General features: G+C 29.8%; 3 protein-coding genes and 4 long non-coding RNA genes across 7 annotated transcripts; all 7 read left to right on the forward strand.

The window, feature by feature from the left end:
- The first annotated feature begins 158 nt into the window (after positions 1-158).
- On the forward strand, positions 159-902 carry LOC145303738 (uncharacterized). Its single transcript, XR_013873800.1, has 4 exons — positions 159-337; positions 503-608; positions 681-754; positions 837-902. It is a non-coding gene; the product is annotated as an uncharacterized LOC145303738 (long non-coding RNA).
- Positions 903-1,766: 864 nt separating this feature from the next.
- LOC145304107 (uncharacterized) lies at positions 1,767-2,663 on the forward strand. Its single transcript, XR_013873977.1, has 3 exons — positions 1,767-1,826; positions 2,292-2,379; positions 2,478-2,663. It is a non-coding gene; the product is annotated as an uncharacterized LOC145304107 (long non-coding RNA).
- A 3,357-nt stretch (positions 2,664-6,020) lies between these two features.
- Positions 6,021-9,424, forward strand: LOC145303736 (uncharacterized). Its single transcript, XR_013873799.1, has 3 exons — positions 6,021-6,148; positions 6,330-6,350; positions 9,331-9,424. It is a non-coding gene; the product is annotated as an uncharacterized LOC145303736 (long non-coding RNA).
- Positions 9,425-9,756: 332 nt separating this feature from the next.
- LOC145304461 (uncharacterized) lies at positions 9,757-12,082 on the forward strand. The gene is made up of 6 exons (XM_080146341.1): positions 9,757-9,776; positions 9,985-10,097; positions 10,183-10,197; positions 10,300-10,390; positions 10,520-10,697; positions 12,059-12,082. Exons 1-6 carry the CDS (start codon positions 9,757-9,759, stop codon positions 12,080-12,082), a joined length of 441 nt encoding a protein of 146 aa, XP_080002467.1.
- A 77-nt stretch (positions 12,083-12,159) lies between these two features.
- Positions 12,160-12,632, forward strand: LOC145304454 (uncharacterized). The gene is made up of 3 exons (XR_013874084.1): positions 12,160-12,269; positions 12,330-12,472; positions 12,550-12,632. It is a non-coding gene; the product is annotated as an uncharacterized LOC145304454 (long non-coding RNA).
- Positions 12,633-12,651: 19 nt separating this feature from the next.
- Positions 12,652-16,717, forward strand: LOC145304462 (uncharacterized). Its single transcript, XM_080146342.1, has 10 exons — positions 12,652-12,771; positions 12,913-13,009; positions 13,466-13,561; positions 13,630-13,735; positions 13,831-13,955; positions 14,077-14,182; positions 14,274-14,389; positions 15,125-15,215; positions 16,151-16,370; positions 16,563-16,717. The coding sequence occupies exons 1-10, from the start codon at positions 12,652-12,654 to the stop codon at positions 16,710-16,712; spliced, it is 1,227 nt and encodes a 408-aa protein (XP_080002468.1). The 3' UTR covers positions 16,713-16,717.
- A 598-nt stretch (positions 16,718-17,315) lies between these two features.
- Positions 17,316-19,512, forward strand: LOC145303762 (uncharacterized). The gene is made up of 8 exons (XM_080145370.1): positions 17,316-17,450; positions 17,705-17,801; positions 17,874-17,975; positions 18,070-18,168; positions 18,241-18,378; positions 18,505-18,602; positions 19,155-19,260; positions 19,400-19,512. Exons 3-8 carry the CDS (start codon positions 17,880-17,882, stop codon positions 19,478-19,480), a joined length of 618 nt encoding a protein of 205 aa, XP_080001496.1. The 5' UTR covers positions 17,316-17,450; positions 17,705-17,801; positions 17,874-17,879; the 3' UTR covers positions 19,481-19,512.
- Positions 19,513-19,903: the final 391 nt, after the last annotated feature.

Raw genomic sequence — 19,903 nt, forward strand, 5'->3', positions numbered from 1 at the left:
AAAATCTAATTTCCTTTTTTGGTCAAGAATTTTTATTCTATGATTATTTTTGACTTTTTTTATACAGGTGGAATTAAAAAGATTTAAAGCCTTACTGAAAAGTTAGTTCGTTTCAAGCTATATTTCATCCTTCAATTTTTAACAGTTTGATGGAGTAATTGACTTAAAAACTATTTTGCTAACATTGTAAACTTTTGGGTAAGCATGCGTTTACATTTGCAGACACAGAAATTGATTTGGTGTGGCAGGAAAATATAAATAATAATTGGGATGGATTGGAACAGGCATTTTGGACAATAGTTTCACAATATACTAAATGGACTGAAAATGATCTGAGGTGATTTTGATTTGAGAAAAATTTTTGAAAGTTAAACATTGCTAATTTATTTTAATTTGTTGCCAAGCTCAAATTATGCTCAACATTCTACATTTCTACAGCTATTTTCATTATTTGCAACTATATTTATTTATGTTTGGAAATCAACAAATTAATTTTCCATAGGGCTGGTAGAACAGCAGACATCTGTAATGCCTATGGTGATGTGGTGATGAAACATTGTGAAAAGCATACATCCACCTGCACTGGATTAACAGGACAACATTGCAAAGTAATCACTAATTTGTATAAAACATATTATACAATTTAATTTACATAAGAATCATTTTAATAAATATTTTAGAATCCTATTAGAAATGATTTCCTACATCACTGTTTTGTAACATTTAATTTGGCTCTTGGACAAAAACAATCAACGTAAGTAAATTATTTTTGCATGTTGTTAAATCTCATTGTATAAAAATGTTCAGAAAAATAATTTCTATGATTCAAAATTTAGACCAATGAAGAATTGTCTTGATGAAGGCGACTACTCAAATTTCTATGCATTCAAACTTTATAGAAAGTGAGTATCTATTTAAAAATTCAACTAATATTTGGTGAAATTTGCATGTATTTCTATATCAAACTTAAAGGAACCCTGCAAGAAATACCCCGCTTTAACTACTAGTAGCTCTCCATGAGTAGACCCAATACCCAAAATCTATAGCCTTCAGCTTCAATAACAAAAAAGTTACAGACATTTTGAAAGATTTTCATTGCTCATGATGGAAATTTCAATATTAAATTACATCGTCTGGAAGCAAAATTAAAAGCTTATCTTTGTCAGAAATTTAGACTGCCAGTAACTGATAAATTTTGGACAATAAAAACACTTCTTTTTTTAGTCAAAATGTCTTTAAAACATTTGGTTTAAAGTGCGTTTGAAAGCGTAAAATAATAGTGAGAAATAATTAAACTAATGTAAGTACTAGAGATGCTCAGCTGTGATTGGTTGTTCAGTGGACTTATTGTGGACCCAGACTTCTGATTGGCTGGAAATCCTAGAGGCTGGCATTCTCACGCTACAGTACTGTCAATAAAACACAAATTAAACTGAATCTTTTTTAATGATTTTGACTATAAAGAAGAGTGTTTTTATTGTAAGAATGTTATCAGTTACTGACAGCCTAAGTTTCTGCCAAAAAAAAGCTTATAATTTTCTTTCTAGGCAACGTATTTTAATAATGAAAATTCTATTATTAGCAATGAAAAACTTTCAAAATTTGCATAGTACTAAAAATATGATTTTGAAATGTCTATAACATTTTTTTGTTTTTGAACCTGGAGGCTTCAAATTTTGGGTATTGGGTCTACTCGTGGCAGTCTTTCAGCAGTTAAAGTGGTATATTTCTTGCATGGTTCCTTTAATTTTAATTAAGATGGAAACTTGGTTGTGAAGGGATGCATGATCAAATAAGGCATTCCAAGGTGGCTGATTTAAGTAAAGGTAAATAGTGAATATTTTTTTTTTTGTAAATATGAAGATGTTTTCTCAGTTAATTAGGGGGCATCATAGGTCACCAAGTTGATGTACTAAGTTATGGTTGTAACAATTTGAGTTTAATTCCCCATGTAGTAAATATTCTTAATATTACAATTCATTCAGAACACTTTCACTTGGTTGTATAAAAATTAAGATTGTAAGTAGTTGAAATGTACATCAACCATGTAATAAATACATGTTAGTACAACCCCTAGCCTCTTCTTCATTATTGTGACTTGATTTGGAACACCTGTCATACTTAATTAGAGTGTGGTATTAGAGGCGTCTCTATCTATTATTAAGGCAAGTGCATAATAATCTGCATAATCTGGTCAGTTTGTTGACAAAAAACATGATTAATTGTGTCCAACTACTAGGACACTACAGCTACACATACACACAACAGTCAGTTTAGTAATAACTTTACAGGTGATGGATATATGCAGATCAGTGTTGCCACTCCTCCAAATGTTAACACTGCCAGAGTACCTGGAAGTATTATGAACTACAAATGTAGGTAAGATATCAAAAAAAATGGTGAAAAGATTGTAAAGATACCTACTATAATAGATGCATCAAAACTAATTTTCTTCATAACATTTTATGATTTATTAGAGATAACTGGGAACTTGCTGATAGAAGTAATCCTGACCAGAAGATTGAGTGTTTGCCCAACAGATGGATGAATCTTAATAATATTAGACAATGTGTCCCTTCACAATGTAAGAAGTCTCCACACCCACCTCCACAGGTATAACATACATTTTTTAATAACAAGTTTAACAATGTCAGAATCAGAGTTGCGGAGAGTATGAATTAATTATTTTAAAGCGTAGTTTTAAACAATTTAAAAACTCTTAGAAACATGAAGTCATACTTGGAACTATTTGTAATATGAGTTTGAAACACTTTTTTGCGCAGATATAGAAATTAATAGCGGGGGACTTTGTGAGGGGTAAACTACATGAACTAAGTTTTCTGACGAAATTTTATAAAATAAGTTTTCTTACAAAACACCTAAATAAATTTAGACTTAAAGTTTAAATATGGAAATTACACAATTTAATTATATATGCATAAAAACGTTTTAATTATCTTAGCTGTATTAAAATTGAATTGACAAGTATTTTTAATGCAAAAGTGAAATTTCGCGCAAATGTATAAACACCCTTTGTAAATTTTAAAATTCCTTACATTCTTTCAATTAAATATAAAACATTGCATTTATTCGTTTTAATACTTACAATTTGGGGAAATTCAATTAATTTGGCATGCCCGCACTACAAGTTTGGGAAATAATGAATTATATGTGCATAGATTCCGCAAGCCTGGTCAGAATTATATAGGAACTAAAATTGAAACTTAAATAAATATTTAGTATGGAAAGAGGATTTGGGAACCTTACAATTCTAGATATATAGGTCAAAATATCACTTATACATGCAAGGTAACCAAAAATCATTTAACAACTAAAAATATATATGTATAACAAAATCTCAGAAGAGCTCAATCAATTGACTTCTTTCTCTTTTTCAGGAAATATTAATATTAATAGGAAATATAAAGTATTTCAGAAAGTAGTTTTTATTATTCTTTATTATTTTTATTAGCTTGGAACTGTATTTGATAACGAGTTCAAAAATAGAACTTTGAATGATTTATGTGCTATCAGAGCTCCAGATACAGTAAGATTTCATTTTAGAGTTTAAATGATTTAATATATTTATCATGAAGCAATCTTTGATATCCATAGCTGTAAAGTTAGTGTCTTTGCTTTAGTGCAATATTCCAACATTAGTGGCTACGCCCTTAGAGACCTCTAGGTGCACTTAAAAGGGGATTGAAATCCAAAACCAATTTTTTTTATGAGGAGGGGGTGAATCCCCCCCCCCCATAACATAATTTTTTATTTTAGTTTTTTTTTAAATTGGGGGGGAAGGGGTAATTTTTCTAGGGGCGATTTCTCTTAGGAGGGTAGTGGGACCCTCCCTCAAAATAGTAATCAATAATACAAAGTAGAATGATGTCTGTCTGTCTGTCTGTCTGTCCGTCTGTCTGTCTGTCTGTCCATCCGTCCGTCCGTCCCTTAAAATCTTGGTAACCACTAAAACCAATCGGATTCTACTCTTCAGGGAATATACCTACTGGTCCTGTGGTGGTTTTAGGCAATTTTCTTTGGGGGTGGGACAACCCAAACCCCCCCAGAAACAAAAAATCCCCCTCCCATTTTTTTTTTTTGTAGGGGATTTCCTTGGTCTTTTTTTTGTGAAAGATTTCCTTGGTCCTTTTACGTATTTCGCCAAATTTTTTTTTTATCACCTCTTGGGGAAAAGCCCCTAGAGACTAGGGGCGAAGCTGCTAGTAAACTTATAAAGAAGCTACCCTGTTGAGGAGTTAGCAAGATCCTTTGGGACAGACAAACAGACATTCTGTTACTTTATTATTATATATTAAGGGTTATATATTAATAAATCTCTTCAATGAAGAACTGAAACACAACTTGTAACTACTTGTAAAACAATGTTTCTTTCCAGACTCCTAGCTGGTATTACAATAGTGATACAAACCCTCTTCCAAAATGCATTCGTAAGATTATATTTTAAATTTCTTAATAAAAAAATTATTAAAAGCGAAGCTTTTCTATAATTAGGGTCGTTCCGTCCGTCCGTCCGTACGTCCGTCCGTCCGTCCGAGATAGATAGCTTTTATTCGTTAATTTAGGCATGTTAGAATTGTCCTATCGATTTCAAACTTTGCATGATGATTCCTGTAGTAGTTAGGTACGATTTAGAAAGCGTAGCAACTCTATAATCATTACCAGAATGTCCGTACGTCCATTTTAAACATGTTGATTTTTTTACTTTTTTAACAACAAATTTTTTATGTGATCTAATTATCCGTTTGATCTGATTTTTGGTATATTGATTCCTGGAACAACAAAAAACATTATTATAAGCGAAGCAACTCTTTAATCAAGTCCTAAAAATGTAGGTATGTCCATAAACATTATCCTGTATAAAGCAGTTTTTCAACAAATTTACTTATAATTTTGCTTCGACTCTTATACTTATATATTCTGATTATTCAGTTCAGACACTATACAATCATTAATGTCCGTTTGTCCTACCGTTTCAGTGCTTCGCTTTTATGGATGCTGTCATCCTTGTTTTCTTATAATTATTAAACTTATTAAAATTTAGCATACTGTGAACATAAGTTTTTACCAACAGCAGCTGGAAAGTAAGTTTATCTTTTATCTGTTTAAATTTCATGATGGTTATAGCATAATTAAATTTTAAATCATTAGTAAAAAATTATTCAATTTATTGATCATTAAAAGAAAAGTAAAACTTGTAATAATATACTCAACAACATCAATGATAATTTTTAATAATCAAAATTAGAAAGTAAATTACTGATAAACAATTATTTGACTTCTTTCATCTTACATATCCAGATGAAGTCCTTTATTGTCTTATAATTTTGTTTAATAATAAATCAACAATTATTGACTAAATAGAAGGTTCTAATACAGAACTGTTATTTACATTATTTTATAATTACTAAATAGGAGTGGAATTGTGTACAAGATTGTACCACCAGTGCATAGTATTGGTCAGGTGGCAACTTTTACATGTAATGAAGGACATGAATATATAGGTAATTAGATTCATAATGATAATAGTTTTAAAAATAATTAACAAGATAATGATTTATCAATCATAATAACACAATTACTATTTTCAAGACACTCCAAACAAAATTATAACTCCAGAGCCATCAACAACAACTACCACTACAACCACAACTACCACCACAACAACAACCACAACTACAACTACAACAACTACACCATTTAATGGGAAAGGTATATTGCATAACAGTTATTAAAAATGTTATAGACTGTTTAAGAACTCAGGATCAACTAACTTATACATTGTTTTAGTTTGTGATTGCTTGAAACTAGCATTCAAAGAAGCCATGTTTACTTTTGATTCAAGCAATGGAATGTATACAAGTACCTCAGGAACACAGAGATTAGTGCAAGAGCAAGTGGTTTATAATATATTTTCATTTTTAAAAAATTTAAATTATAATTAAAATCATAATGAATGTGTTGCTTAAAAATAAATGAATAAAGGAAAAAAATACTTTTAGTGGAAGAAGATGGAAGCATGAAAAGTCTTCAGACAGTGGAACTACTTGGACACAAGATTCAATCTCTGATGAGACTGACAATTGTCCAAATAGTAATATTGGCTTTTCTAACAGAGGAGACTGTGCTGGTAAAGTATCAACTTATATATATGATTTAAATGTTCTTATTTAATCATAACAATTTATTTATAAGATTATTTTAATCAAACAAGAACATGAAGAAAAAACATGTTCCTCTCCCTGTTAATAACTTAACATTTTATATTTTAAACTCATAATGCATTTAATGTATAATTTTATTAATTTTAGTTGGTGACAAATTAGATAAAGGTAAAATTTAAGATTTAAACCATTATGAATCATAAATTAAAGTAATTTTTTATGTAACGCTTTTAAAATACAAAAGTATAAGATAATTTTCAACTTAAAGGGACTGTGAACGAGAAAATTTCTCATCAGATTACCAAACCTTAACATCATCTCATTCATATAATATCAAAGATAGGGCAAAACTGACCCTCGTTTCCTTAAAAAACGGCTTTTCCGCCGATTTTTACTATATCCAAAATTTGGGGGAAAATTGTTTTTTTTTCCTTCTATAGCTAAAACTAAACTTTTTGACATAGTTCTCTATTTTTCCTAACAGTTCAGCTGACTTTTAACTTAAACCTTGCATAAAACCAATGTATAGTTACTTAGAAATTGGTAAAATAAGAAATATTTTTATTTAACCCATTAGTGCCGAGCGCCACTTTTATGGGCCAATCGAGCTGTAAGTTTCAGGGAAGCTTTATAATGGTCAAAACGGAATTTGTATTTTTTTGTTTTGCTCTAGTGGCGTGCACAGGAAAGTTGCAAAAAAACCCGGTTCGGCTTGGCCATAAATACCAACCAGGCATTAACACCCGTTTTTGGTGCTTTCCCCCAGTTTTAAAACCCGGTTGACCTGTATAAACCCGGTTATTTTGACCAAAAATCGAAAAATGTAATTTTTGAACGCCAAAAGTGAGATGAACACTTTTTAGAACTTTGATACGATCCATAATTGAAAACTACACAACCTCATGTAATCTAAAGAGCTACAAGTATAATACGAAGCGATTTATTTCAAATTTCGTGTTTAGCCGGCGATTTCGGGTAAAAAAACCCTGTTTTGTTGTTGTTGTCAAAAAAGATCTATTAGTGAAAGCGGGTAATAAAAATTTCAGACTCAAAATGGAAATGCCGAACCGGGCCTATATAGGGCGTAAAAAAACGATAAAAAAATCATCTAAAAAAAATAATAATTTAAATAAAACGAATTCACAAATAGATGTACTTGTCAATAAACTTTAGATTTAACGAAAAAAATCAGCGACTTTACTATAAAAACAAAAAAGTTAGATGGGGTATTTTGAATTGTCATGATTTTCAAACTTTGTTGATCTATACCGGCAAACGGAAGTAAGCAAAACTGCCTGCTCCAGGGGGAAATGAAAGCCAGGGTAGTAGAGGGGGGATTCATACTGAGAATGATGCAATTATGAAGCCGGAAACCGGTTTTTTTTACATTTTCTGGCACCGGGTTTTAAAACCCGGTTCGGCACTAATGGGTTAATATCAAATACAATAACAAAGCTAAAAACATGTTTTTTTATTAGTATTCAAGTAACTTCAGTTGGCCCATCTCTTGCCAACCTTTAATTACAAATTTGTAAATAATAAATATGCAATATTTCTTTATAAACAGTCTGATAAAAGTGTAAACTAATTTTCTTGAGTAGGTTATTTATTGTCCAACACAATAAAAAGGATATTATAATTTTAAATAACCTCTGAGATTCAACCCTTTGTAGACAGTGAGGTATTTTTTTGTCAATAATACAAATTTAAAATAGATCTTTATTACCTAATTACTACGTTATGAATAAACTAATTGGCAATTAAATATCATAAAATAAATCCTTAACAGTAAGTAAATTGTTTCAACTATATATGACAAGTTAAATATCCCTAAAAACATTATACTAAACAAAAACGTTCAGATTTCTCCTGTTTTTTCCTTTTTCCCTTCCAAAATACCATAAAATCAAGGCATTAATCCTGGATATTTTTGTTAAAAGGACGTTTTTAGTTGAACAGTGTAGTGAAAGGTGCTTAGAAAATGTTAAGATTTAATAATCAGATGAGAATTTTTTATGTTCACACTCCCTTTAATGAAGCATAAATATAACATACCACTTTCAATCAATGATCAGTGTCAAATGAATTGGTACAAAATCCTTATGATAAAGTAACAGGATGTTTGTCTGTTTGTACCAAAGTATCTCGCTAACTACTGAACCTATTAGGTTCTCCTTAACAGGATAGCTTCTTGGGAAGGTTTATAACTATTTTGGGGGAGGGTGCCACAACCCTCCCCAGAGAAATTTACAAAATTTAAAAAATAAAAAAAAACGCTGCCCTGAAGAATTTTTGCAATTAGCTATAAAATAATAACACCATCTCTAGAGGCAAAATTTTTTTTTGGTTAAACTGTTTTTAAACTATTTTTGAATGGGGGGTCAAAAATATACTAGGACACCTATAGAATCAGACTGCAGAGCCCAAATTTGAATTAAGTCCCCTATAAACTTTTTTTTGGGGATTTAAAAATTAATTTTTTCTTTTGCTCTGGTCATTTTGACCAGATCAAAAGGTCTTTTTTTACTTCGTGTAATATTGTAACTTAGTGAACAATTTTATATAATTTTATACTGATACAATAAAAAAATATGTTTGAATAATCTTATTTTATATCATATTTGTATATGTGACAAAAATAAATTTGTTGTATTGCATAAACATTTGTTGTCATCTTAATTTATTTAACCCTTTACTGCCAATTTTTATGTGTTTTAATGTATAATAGTCATGAAACATTTTTATGTTAATTGATTGATATATTGTAAAGAATTAATTTTTAATTAGTATTGATAGATAAAATCAAAAGACCTAACTTTACTGTATACTAGCATACAATATTTACGAAGCAAGACACTCTAAAGCTGAGTATTTTACCTACAATAAAATAGCCGCTAGTTAATAATTAAAGAATTACTCTTTCAAACATTACACTTGAGAATAAAAACTAGTCTTGGATTCCTACTCTAATTCAAATTTTCTACTACATAGCTTTATTACAATTTGGGGTATGATAAATAATCCTATAAATGACTATTATACTTACAATATTCAAAACTAAAAAAACATAGATTGTGGTAAAAAGCAGAATTATTTTCTTATTCTTAGCAATTAAAACAAAATTAATTCCTTCTTATTTTGTCTCTAGCTTGTTGTGATGCATTGTCATATAATGAAAGAGTTTACACTAGTAAAGAATATTACTATGAGAGCCTGGATAACAGTCGAGTTATATATAAAAAGTAAGTCAAATATTTGAAACATTACAAAAGGGGTAGTTTCACGAAATGCATTTTAACTTAATTCAGTGAACCGCATACTTTTTCCTGGTTAATTTGTTAAACTACATTTATATGGCATATATTTGAATGCATTTCAATTTTCTATCATGTAGTTTTTTAGTTTTTAAAATATCAAGACTTGAAAAACGTCATTTTAAATTGCGTATATCACAAAAAGACGATTTTCAATTCTTGATATTTTCAAAATTTAAATTCTTTCCTATATGTGCCATATAAATATTGTTCAATCCATTTACTAGTAAAATATATGCAGTTCACTAAATTAAGTTCAAATGCATTTCATGAAACTACCGTATTAATGAAATTGTTAAAATTATCAAATGGAACTAATACTTTATATTTGAAACAGGAAGCTTTTACAATGGGAATCACAAAAAAAGCTAAATACTTTAGAAAAAAATACTGAGTCTAAAATTTGTATGTCAATAATTGAAAAAATATACATGTTTGAAAAAAAGGTTATGTTAATTACAAAACTAAAGTTTTAACTATATTTTCAGAACAGAAGTAAATCAGTGGTACACAAGCAGAGATGGCGGAAATCCATCTTATATAAATTCGAACACTTGCCCTGCTTCTTCCTCCAATTCTAACAGTCAACTTATTTGTCTGTGTAAGTAGATTAATAAGATAATGCAAGATCAAAATACCTTTCTTTATTAAAATTTAAATATACTTATTAAATTTTTCTTTTTTAGCAAAGACTGAGAAAAGTAAGTTAGAAGTTTTTTTTATATATTTTGAGACATTTACTCTCTTTAAACTTTAATTCAATCTAGTATTTTGTGCTTGATTAATTTTAACCATTTTTAAAGAATGTTGTGACACTTTGAAGTTAAATGATATCAAATTTAAAAAGGAAGACAACTTCTACATAGCAACAAACAGTCTAATGATTTATAAGAGGTATATTTGTATTAAAAAATAATCCTAAATATAAACAAGCTAATTGATTGTATGGTTATTTTTCATACATCTATTATATTTTTTATTGTTACATATTAAACTTAAAATGTATCTATTTCATATATTTAGACTTCTATATGATTCTACTCCACGTTGGACAATTCTAAAAGATGGTCGTGATACAGCACGAGCCTACAGAAAAGAAGATCCTGAAGATTCAGTTTGTCCAGAAGGCAAATACAGATGGGGTTTTGCCTATTATAACCATAGATATGATTATGCTTTTGATTACAAAGATGCTAGTTGTGTATGTAAGTATAATAAAAAAGTTATAAATTTTCATTTCTAAAAAATATCATACTAACATTATAATCAAATTTTTAAAGTAGTTCTAACCAATTTTTTAACTTATATTTTTTTACTTTAATGCAGCTGGTAAGTATTATTTTAACTCTTATTACAGTTTGTATACATTGCACTAAAAAAGTTAAGTCTGTTAAAGGAATCCTGCAAGAAATACTACGCTTTAACTGCTGAAAAACTGCCACAAGTAGACCAAATACCCCAAATTTGAAGCCTTCAGCTTCTATAACAAAAAAGTTCTAGGCATTTTAAAATGACATTTTATGTACAATGGAAATTTTGAAAGAATTGCAATGCTCATGTTGAAAACTTTAAAATTAAACTACGTGGCCTAGAAACAAAATTATAAGCTTATTTTTGTCAAAATTTAGGTTTCCAGTAACTAATTATATTTTTACAATAAAAATACCAATTTTTATAGTCAAAATCATTAAAAAAAATTAAGTTTTACTTGCGTTGTACCGAATGTACTGTAGCCAATCAGAAGGCTGAATCAGCTTAACAACCAATCACAGCTAAGCTTGTATTAGTTTACCCCTTTGTTTCCGCTATGATTTTCGTTTAAAAATGCAATTTAAATCGAATTTTTTTCATAGATTTTGACTATGAAATGTGGTGTTTTTATTGTAAAAATGTAATCAGTTACAGGCAATCTGAGTTTCTGACAAAGATAAGGTAATAATTTTATGTCTAGGCAACGTAATTTAATATTGTTTTTTCTTTTATGAGCATTGGAAATCTTACAAATTCCATTGTACATAAAATGCTATTTTGAAATGCCTAGAACTTTTTTGTTATTGAAGCTGAAGGCTTATAATTTGGGGTATTGGGTCCTCTTGTGGCAGTCTTTCAGCAGTTAAAGCGTGTTATTTCTTGCAGGCGTCCTTTAAGAACTATAATATTAACTTATTTAAAAGAATAAGACATTATTTCCCTTATCTCCATGTATAGTAATTTAATATAAGTATTTGTGTGGAAATGATGCTATCAGATGTTTAAGTGGAGTGTGTTGCTTCATAAATATGTTACCTTTAAATTTGACTGACTCTTAGCAGAAAGGGGGGAGAATTTCTCTCTTTATGTACTTTCCTGTTTGTTTGATCATGATTAAAATATGATGAAACTAAATTTTCTATAACCTTCGAAAAGACTACCAGGATTTCTTTTGAGATGACTCCCTAAAATCAACAATTTCAACTTTATCAAATAAACTAAATTTAATGTAGATGGATGACTTCCCAACCCCTCTTTCCTAAAGTGTCCCAAGAGTAAAATCAAGTATTAATCACTGTGAATATTTGGTAGACTTTGTTGCTGCACCATCAATGAATATAATTTTATATTATTCAAATAAAAGAAAAATGTTTTTCTACTTGGTTGTAGTAATTTTAACAACATTTGACTTAGATTGTTGTGAAAAAGGCATCATTGCTGGAAAACTGTTCGAATTTAAAGATATTAACCAAATTGGCGAATATCAACCTGTTGATGGTGGAAATGCCCGTGTCAAATTCAGGTAACAAGTATTTTACATGTTTATATTTCTAAAAGTTTTATAATACTATAAATATTTTAGTGACTCATACTGGAGATATTTCAATGATGATGGGAATGAAGAAGGAAAGAATAAAGATCCAGATAAACAATGTCCTTCTTCTAAACACTTTGGAGAGACTAAACATACAGTTCCTGACTTTCTATGTGTAAATGCAATACCAAGTAAAATATTTTTTTTTTATAATTTACTTAAAAATTAATTAACTAATCAATAAATTTTTATCATAAACCTATTTTAGATGCTTGTTGTGACCTTCCAGGATACCAGAAAAGAGAGAGTTATTATATTTCTGATGATAAAACAAAAATGATTTTGTTTGGGTAATCATAAAAATTATTGCATGATCTACATTTTTAAACTGAATATACTTTACATTCTATTTCCCAGAGCGGGTGATGGTCAAGTTCGGTGGCATGTGTTAAAAGACAATATTGTAGTTGATTATGACAATGATGGAAAGGTATTTTAAATTTATTATTTATAGTGATCTGCAAATAGAAAATTTATATTTTTATTTTTGTTGTTTATTAATGCAAAATATTTCATGTCTAACCTATAAACAAATGTTTAAAAATAGTCTTTATTCATGTTTCTATTTAAGAATATTGATGCATGTCCTAATGGAGTAACAAACTGGAAAAACAAATATGAATCGATAACCTGCCAGAGTGGTAAAAAGAAAAGAGAAACTGATGTAGGTAAACATCAGTAATTAGTTATACATATAAAAAACACACAAACATTACCTATACATTTAATAATTAGGCACACATGATTTTAAGAGTATAAGAATTACACATTATAATGTTGTAGCTTCCAGTATTACAAAGCACACGTACACCATGTCAAGTATTTCTTTTGGAGATAACTTTGGGAGTACAACAAATTCAGATATTTCTGTAAATACAGCAATTGACAAATTGGGAAGTACACTTTCTCCTATAAGCACAACTGCAGACAGTTCTTTTAGTACATCAACTGCAGACCCAAAAGTAGTTTCTTCTGAAAGTACTTCAAATACAAATAGTTCAGGAAGTACATTAGTTACACACTAAAGTAAAGATACAAAATTAACACATTAGATTACCTACACCTAACATAACAAACACAAAATCTTAAAATAAAGAATAAATCTATTTATTGGTTATTTTTAGCTTCAAAAACAGAACGAGTTTATGAGTGTGTAAGTTGGCAAAATGGAACAGCTGCTTACTGGAAGTATAAATATGACGTTCCTGACTTTTGTTGGAGTGAGTGATACTTTATGTTATATTTTGATTATTGCCAAAGGAATATTTCAATTTTAAATCATTTGCAGTTGTTAATTGCACAGCCGCTGAAATACCAGCAATATTATCCAAAAGAGAAGATGTTGAATACCAAAACTGGGATGGTGTTAAAGAAGAGTTCAATACATCAGTGAGGTCAGATTTGTGGATACAATATATAATATGAGTGTTAATTAATTCAAATATTTTGTAACTAATTATGACAATTATAATTATTTGTTTCACTGTAGGTTACAATGTAAAGAATTTGGTAGAGAGTTTAAGAAGGAAGATGGAACATTTTTGTCATTTTATGATACTACATGTCAGAAAGATAAATCCTGGACCTTAACTGAATTAAGTTGGCCTTGTGAATGTGAGTCTTAAAGCTATGATTAAGCATCTATTTGAAGTTCAATTGCTCACAACTAATTTTTTTGAAAGTTTTTATTCTATTAGAGACTCAATTTTTAAAGTTAATATCATGAAATATTAAGGGGCCTTTTGCTTGAACCCACCAACACCAGATGCATCACATAAGCTTCAACTTGAAGGCTGGAATGATGCTGCTCCTCCTAGAATTGGAGAATCTATCACTTACAGGTAAATAAATAAGAAGTAACAATTTCTATTATTAGAGTTTATTCAATACTGATTGATAATCAATAATAACATAACTATTTAAATTCTTAAGATGTAATGCTGGTGGATATAACAGATTGGAATCTGATTGGAATCTCAATCATACAACAGTTAAATGTGAGGCAAATAACCAATTTGAAACCAAAGTTTGGCCTAACTGTCTAAATGGTTAGTAATTGTATTAATTATACTTTAATTGATATAGAATACAGCAATATTGTACATTGTACAAGGGGAATTTTCTGTTAATATTGGTTGCTAATATAGTTCTCAGATATTGGTTAATTCCTTTCTCCATGAGCAGAGAAGGAGACAGGGTAAAAACATTACAGGGGAGGGGGGGTATTGTTATATTAAAAAGATGTGAGAAACACCAGATTATGCAAGAATCTCTCACAAAATCCATGCATTTTATATCCATTCATACATTGATAATTAAAACATCGGATCTACTGCAGTTCACGGTAAAATATTGCTGGTAAGCAATATTTCCAAAAATCTATGAATTTTAAAGGCTACTAGCTGCCAAACGGCTGAACGTACAGATCATACCCGCACACCATTTTAAGCGGCTTAAGAAGGCCCACAAATAATATGGAATAGCCAAGATCCAATTATGCACAGGGAACACATCACTGAAGAAAAAACGCGTAAAATAGGTCTTTTTCGCGCATTTCTCTGCACTGCAAGATAATTATGCATTATTGATTTATGGCTATTCCAGATTATTTGTAGGACTTTTTATGCCGCTTACAACAGTGTGCGGGCATGATCTGTACGTTCAGCCGATTGGCAGCTAGCAGCCTTTAACATTCATAGATTTTTGAAAATATTGTTTACCAGCAATATTTTACCGTGAACTGCAGTAGATCCAAACATGTAGTGTTTTAATTATCCTTCTAGTTGTGTACTGTGACCCTCATGCCTTAAGTACTGAAATAATTGGTACAAAGACTGCTGAAGGAAAAAAAACTGGCTTTGGTAATTCTACAAGGTATATTCTATTTATAGCATTAAAGGGCGAATATAGGTTGAATATGATATGGGCTCAAAAAACTGTGCCATTCCATAGATTATAAATAACTTAAAGATATTGACATATCCAATTGTATAAGTCTGTTTATAACTTAAAACCTGTCAATCTGGAGACAATATTATGTAATTAGTGTGGCTCCCTAAGAACTCATACACCCTAGCATCACACAAGGCTTCTTGGCAAGGTTGAATTAAAAAGCTTTCGTTAAATGATAGTCGTAATAACGTGGAAACCAATTAATCAGGGGTAAATATACCATCCTTCTATCTTCATAAAGTAAATTATTTAAAAGTTAAAAAAAACATCAAATAATGTAAAAAGTAAAAAAATAATAATTGTTAAAATTTTCTTGGAGGAAGAATGATTTCAAATCCCTGTTTTTTTTGTGGCCGTGTGTGTGTGTGTTGAAAATGCGTACTTAAGGGTGTTTATATCAACCAGAATTATTTAATGATCTTTGTACAGAAAATAAACTTTAAGACGTATTATTTACCCTATTCAATAGTCCTGACGCCCTTCTACGCAAATTATTTTTACGCTTTTTAAAAATTAAATAAAATGGTATATAATCTAAAATAATAAACATTTAAATTATCATTTAAGATCTGTGCCAATGTAATAGTCAATCAAACTTAAGCAAAATAGTAAAAAAAAGTCTTGTAAAGGGCTAAAATAAACGATTTTGTCGGCAATCTCATTTATCATATGTTCAATTGAAATAGAAAATTGCAAAATCTACTTAAGGATTTTTTGAATTTTTAAATTTGGCATAGATATTCTAAAAGTATGTGTAATGGCACCTTTGATATAAGCTCATATCATATCGAACCTATATTCGCCCTTTAATAGTTTTCCAAAAATAAATGAAAGATTAAAGTTTATTTTCTATACAGTTGGTACTGCAAGGACAACAGGTTTCTTATTAAATACAACACTGAACCTGCCCAGGAAGTTAAGTGGGGCAGGTGTCAATGGGACACTGAATTTAACAGAAAACCAGCTGAACTTACTTGTGAACTGACATACTGTACCAATGCAACTAAAGTACCATTGGGCGATAGTTTTGATTATGGAAGTGCAATAAGAGTAAATAATTTACCTTACAATTTTGAGGTAATACAAATTTTACTAAGAAATATTTAATTTATTGAAAACATACATTTGAAATGTAACTTTGTATCTTTAGAAATATATCAAAATTTTTCCCTTAAAATATCAATATAGGATTTCTATTACTACTAAGTTTTAAGACAGATTAAGAAATTCTAATAACAAATTTCAATGAATTCAGTAGTAATGATTTAGGAAAATGAGAGAGTAACTATTGGAAACACACTGATCTACACATGTAAAACTGGTTTTTATCATCATGGAGATGTTAATGTTAAAACACATGCAGAAAATACAGTTGTTGTTCCTTGTCTTGATACTGGAGAATTCAGGAAAAAAGCTTAATTTAATTTCTTGTATTTATTTGAATCCGGTGGATAGGAACCGGTTCTCATGAATACGAAAAAACTATGTCTAGCATCGTATTATATCCAGTTTTCTACGAATATAGAAATGTACAATCATAAGATTAAAACTAGTTTTTTTAGCCTGTGCCTTCGGCACTACGGGGCTAAAAAAACTAGTTTTAATCTTATAATTGTACATTCTATATCCGCGGAAAGCCGTTTATAATACGATACGAGAAATAACTATTCTCTTATTCATTCGAATCCGGTGGATAGGAACCGGTTCTCATCCATATGAAAAAACTATGTCTATCATCGTATTATATCCAGCTTTCTACAAACATAAAAATGTACAATTAAAGATTAAAACTAGTTTTTTTAGCCCCATGGTGCCAAAGGCACCAGCTAAATTGTACATTCTATATCCGCGGAAAGTCGTTTATAATACGATGAAAGAAATAACTATTATTCAACTCGATACTTCTTTTATTGTATTTCACCATTTATTTATATTATAATATAGGCATAGATGATATTTCTAAAATTTACTGTACAGAGAAACTTTTTTTAAAAATCAAAATAAGATTTGTATTCCCAGTTATCCTGTAACCTGGCCAGTATGTTACAGGGATGTAATTTGTTCAGATCCAGGAACTCAAGACTTTCTAGTGCAAACAAAACCTGAAACTCTAAATTATCAATCTACAATTCAGTATAACTGTCTTGATAAAAGAAGGTAATTAAAATCTTTTGAAATTTATCTTTGTAACTTTTAGTGCTTAAAATATTTTAGAAACCAGTTTTTATTATTATATTATTAAAACCAATCATAAATGTCCTATTAACCCAAATATGAAAAATTAAAATCATGATTCTAAGCCTTTTGAAAAATAAGAAAAATAGAAATCCAGTACATTTTACTAAGCATAGGGCATAATATGAATTTTAAATACTTTGTTAAATATTTTTACATTAACCATTTATACTCAGGTGGATCAAAGAGGATGACACAGGCACTTTAGTGAATCAGCTTTCTTATACATGTCACTGGAAACAAAAATTTGATGTTAAGGTTGACAAATTAAAGGTAAAAGTAAATTTAATACAACATAAAATCTATCTTACTATTTTCAGTAAATTAATGAATTACTTATTTAAGTGTGACATGCATCATTGTGGACATCCAAATATAGATGATGGGAGCCATCCCCATCCAGCTCCTGAATATGACATTTATCTGGTCAATACCACTCAAACACAAGTATATACTAATATATTATCAAATAAAATTATTGTATAATTATCAAAAATTATAAAATTTATTGATTGATTTAACTTTGTATTATTTCCATAAGAGCCAGCATGTTCCTTTTGGTGAGAATGTGATCTACAGGTGCAAGGAAGGTTATAAGATAGAAAATACTGAGATAGATCCTACAAAAACTGAGATTAAGGTATTGAATTGCATACATAGGCTTTCTGTAATTTGTATGATTCTTCCCTAACTGTTTTTTATTGATAATAAGGTTCAATGTATGACTGGTGAAGGTAAATATGCTGTACCAGATGCCTGGCCTAACTGTACAAAGACTGTATCTTGTGGTAGCCCACCAGATAAACCTCTTAATGGAACAATTTTATGGATCCAGGGTGTTCAAGATGATGTGAGCTAAATAATATAAATCTTTAAAATCAATTTAAAACCTACACATTTTTAACAATTTAAATATATCTTGAGTCATTTGAATTGATTATTAAGATATAATTCAAAATTTTATTGATTCATTTAGGTTTCATATAACAGCACAATAAGATACAGATGTCCTGATGGTTCACAGTTTGATGTTGATCTGGATGGAGAAGGAGATACAATGGCTGTTCAGACCAGGTATCATTATTCTAGACCCTAATAGTTTTATAAAAAAGTAATGTGATAATCTTTTATAGTAGTAAGATGTCTGTTTAGACCAAAGGATCTCACTCACTGTTGAAAGTATATGATTCTTATTTACAGTATAGCATCAATAGGTACTGAGAAGGTTTAAAACTATTTTCGAGAAGAGTACCACCCCTCACACCCCTAGAAAAAATTGGGTATAGTCCCATCATGCAAACGCCCCTTAAGGGGCGTTTCTTTGTATTTTCACAGAAGCTTTTCTCCTATTTCTAGCTGCTGCAGGAGGCTCAAATCATGCATGGCAATCACCTAACCCAATATAACCTTACCTAACCCAATATAATCTATGAAAAGCCATTTTGAAAATACGACAAATCGCCCCTGAAGGGGCGTTGCAATGAAAGGGACTATAACCAAAAAATTTACCCTTTTTTTCTATGTAAAACTAAAATTGAAATATTGGGAAGGTTGACGCACTCTCACCCTAGAGGCCTGTGGATGGGTAGCCATTAGTGAAGAAAATAATAATAAAATTTCATTTAGATGTCAATGGAATAAGAAATGGTTTCCCTATGCTGATAATTTGCCCACATGTTACATCACTGACTGTGTCAAACCATTCAAAATTCCAGTTGACTCATTTATCAAGGTTAAAGCTCTTATTTTATACACTAATAAGTCATTTATTTGCACAATATTCTTGAAAAGAAAATAACAGACCTTCTATTCATTATTAGATTATTTAGTGTAGTAGAAAAAATATATAAAAGCTCTTTTTTTAAATTTAGGCAAAAACAGATACATGGACTAAAGTTGGAAGAGCTAAAGAATATGAATGCATCAACAAACAGGGATATGACATATTATAAAAAGATGGCTTTACCATTTTTTTACATTTGCAACATTAACATAAGCCTTTTTAACAAAACACTATTAATATATACTAATAGAAGTAGACTGTTTAATTTACTTTGGTCAACAACAAAAGCAAATTTGAGATGAATTTTGTTTTAAAGTTTTTATAGGTCTACCTAAAGGGTGTTAAAAAAAACCAATCGTTCACAATTTGAACCACCATAACTACTCCAAATCTTGGAGATAGACCCCAAAATGTTTAGAGTTTTTGATTGGGCATGTAAAAACCTTTCTATAGACACCTTAACCAGATTTCTAACTTAATCCCTACCAATTTTGCATTAAAAAGACATACCCATCCAATGTTGAGGCATAACTATTCCTAGTTCTTGATGTTTGCCAGGTCTTTTTTTATGCCAAATTGGCTAAGATTGTGT

The sequence above is a fragment of the Acartia tonsa genome, chromosome 13 (genome assembly GCF_053477335.1).
Source record: "Acartia tonsa isolate MP-2025a chromosome 13, ASM5347733v1, whole genome shotgun sequence".
NCBI lineage: Eukaryota > Metazoa > Arthropoda > Copepoda > Calanoida > Acartiidae > Acartia > Acartia tonsa.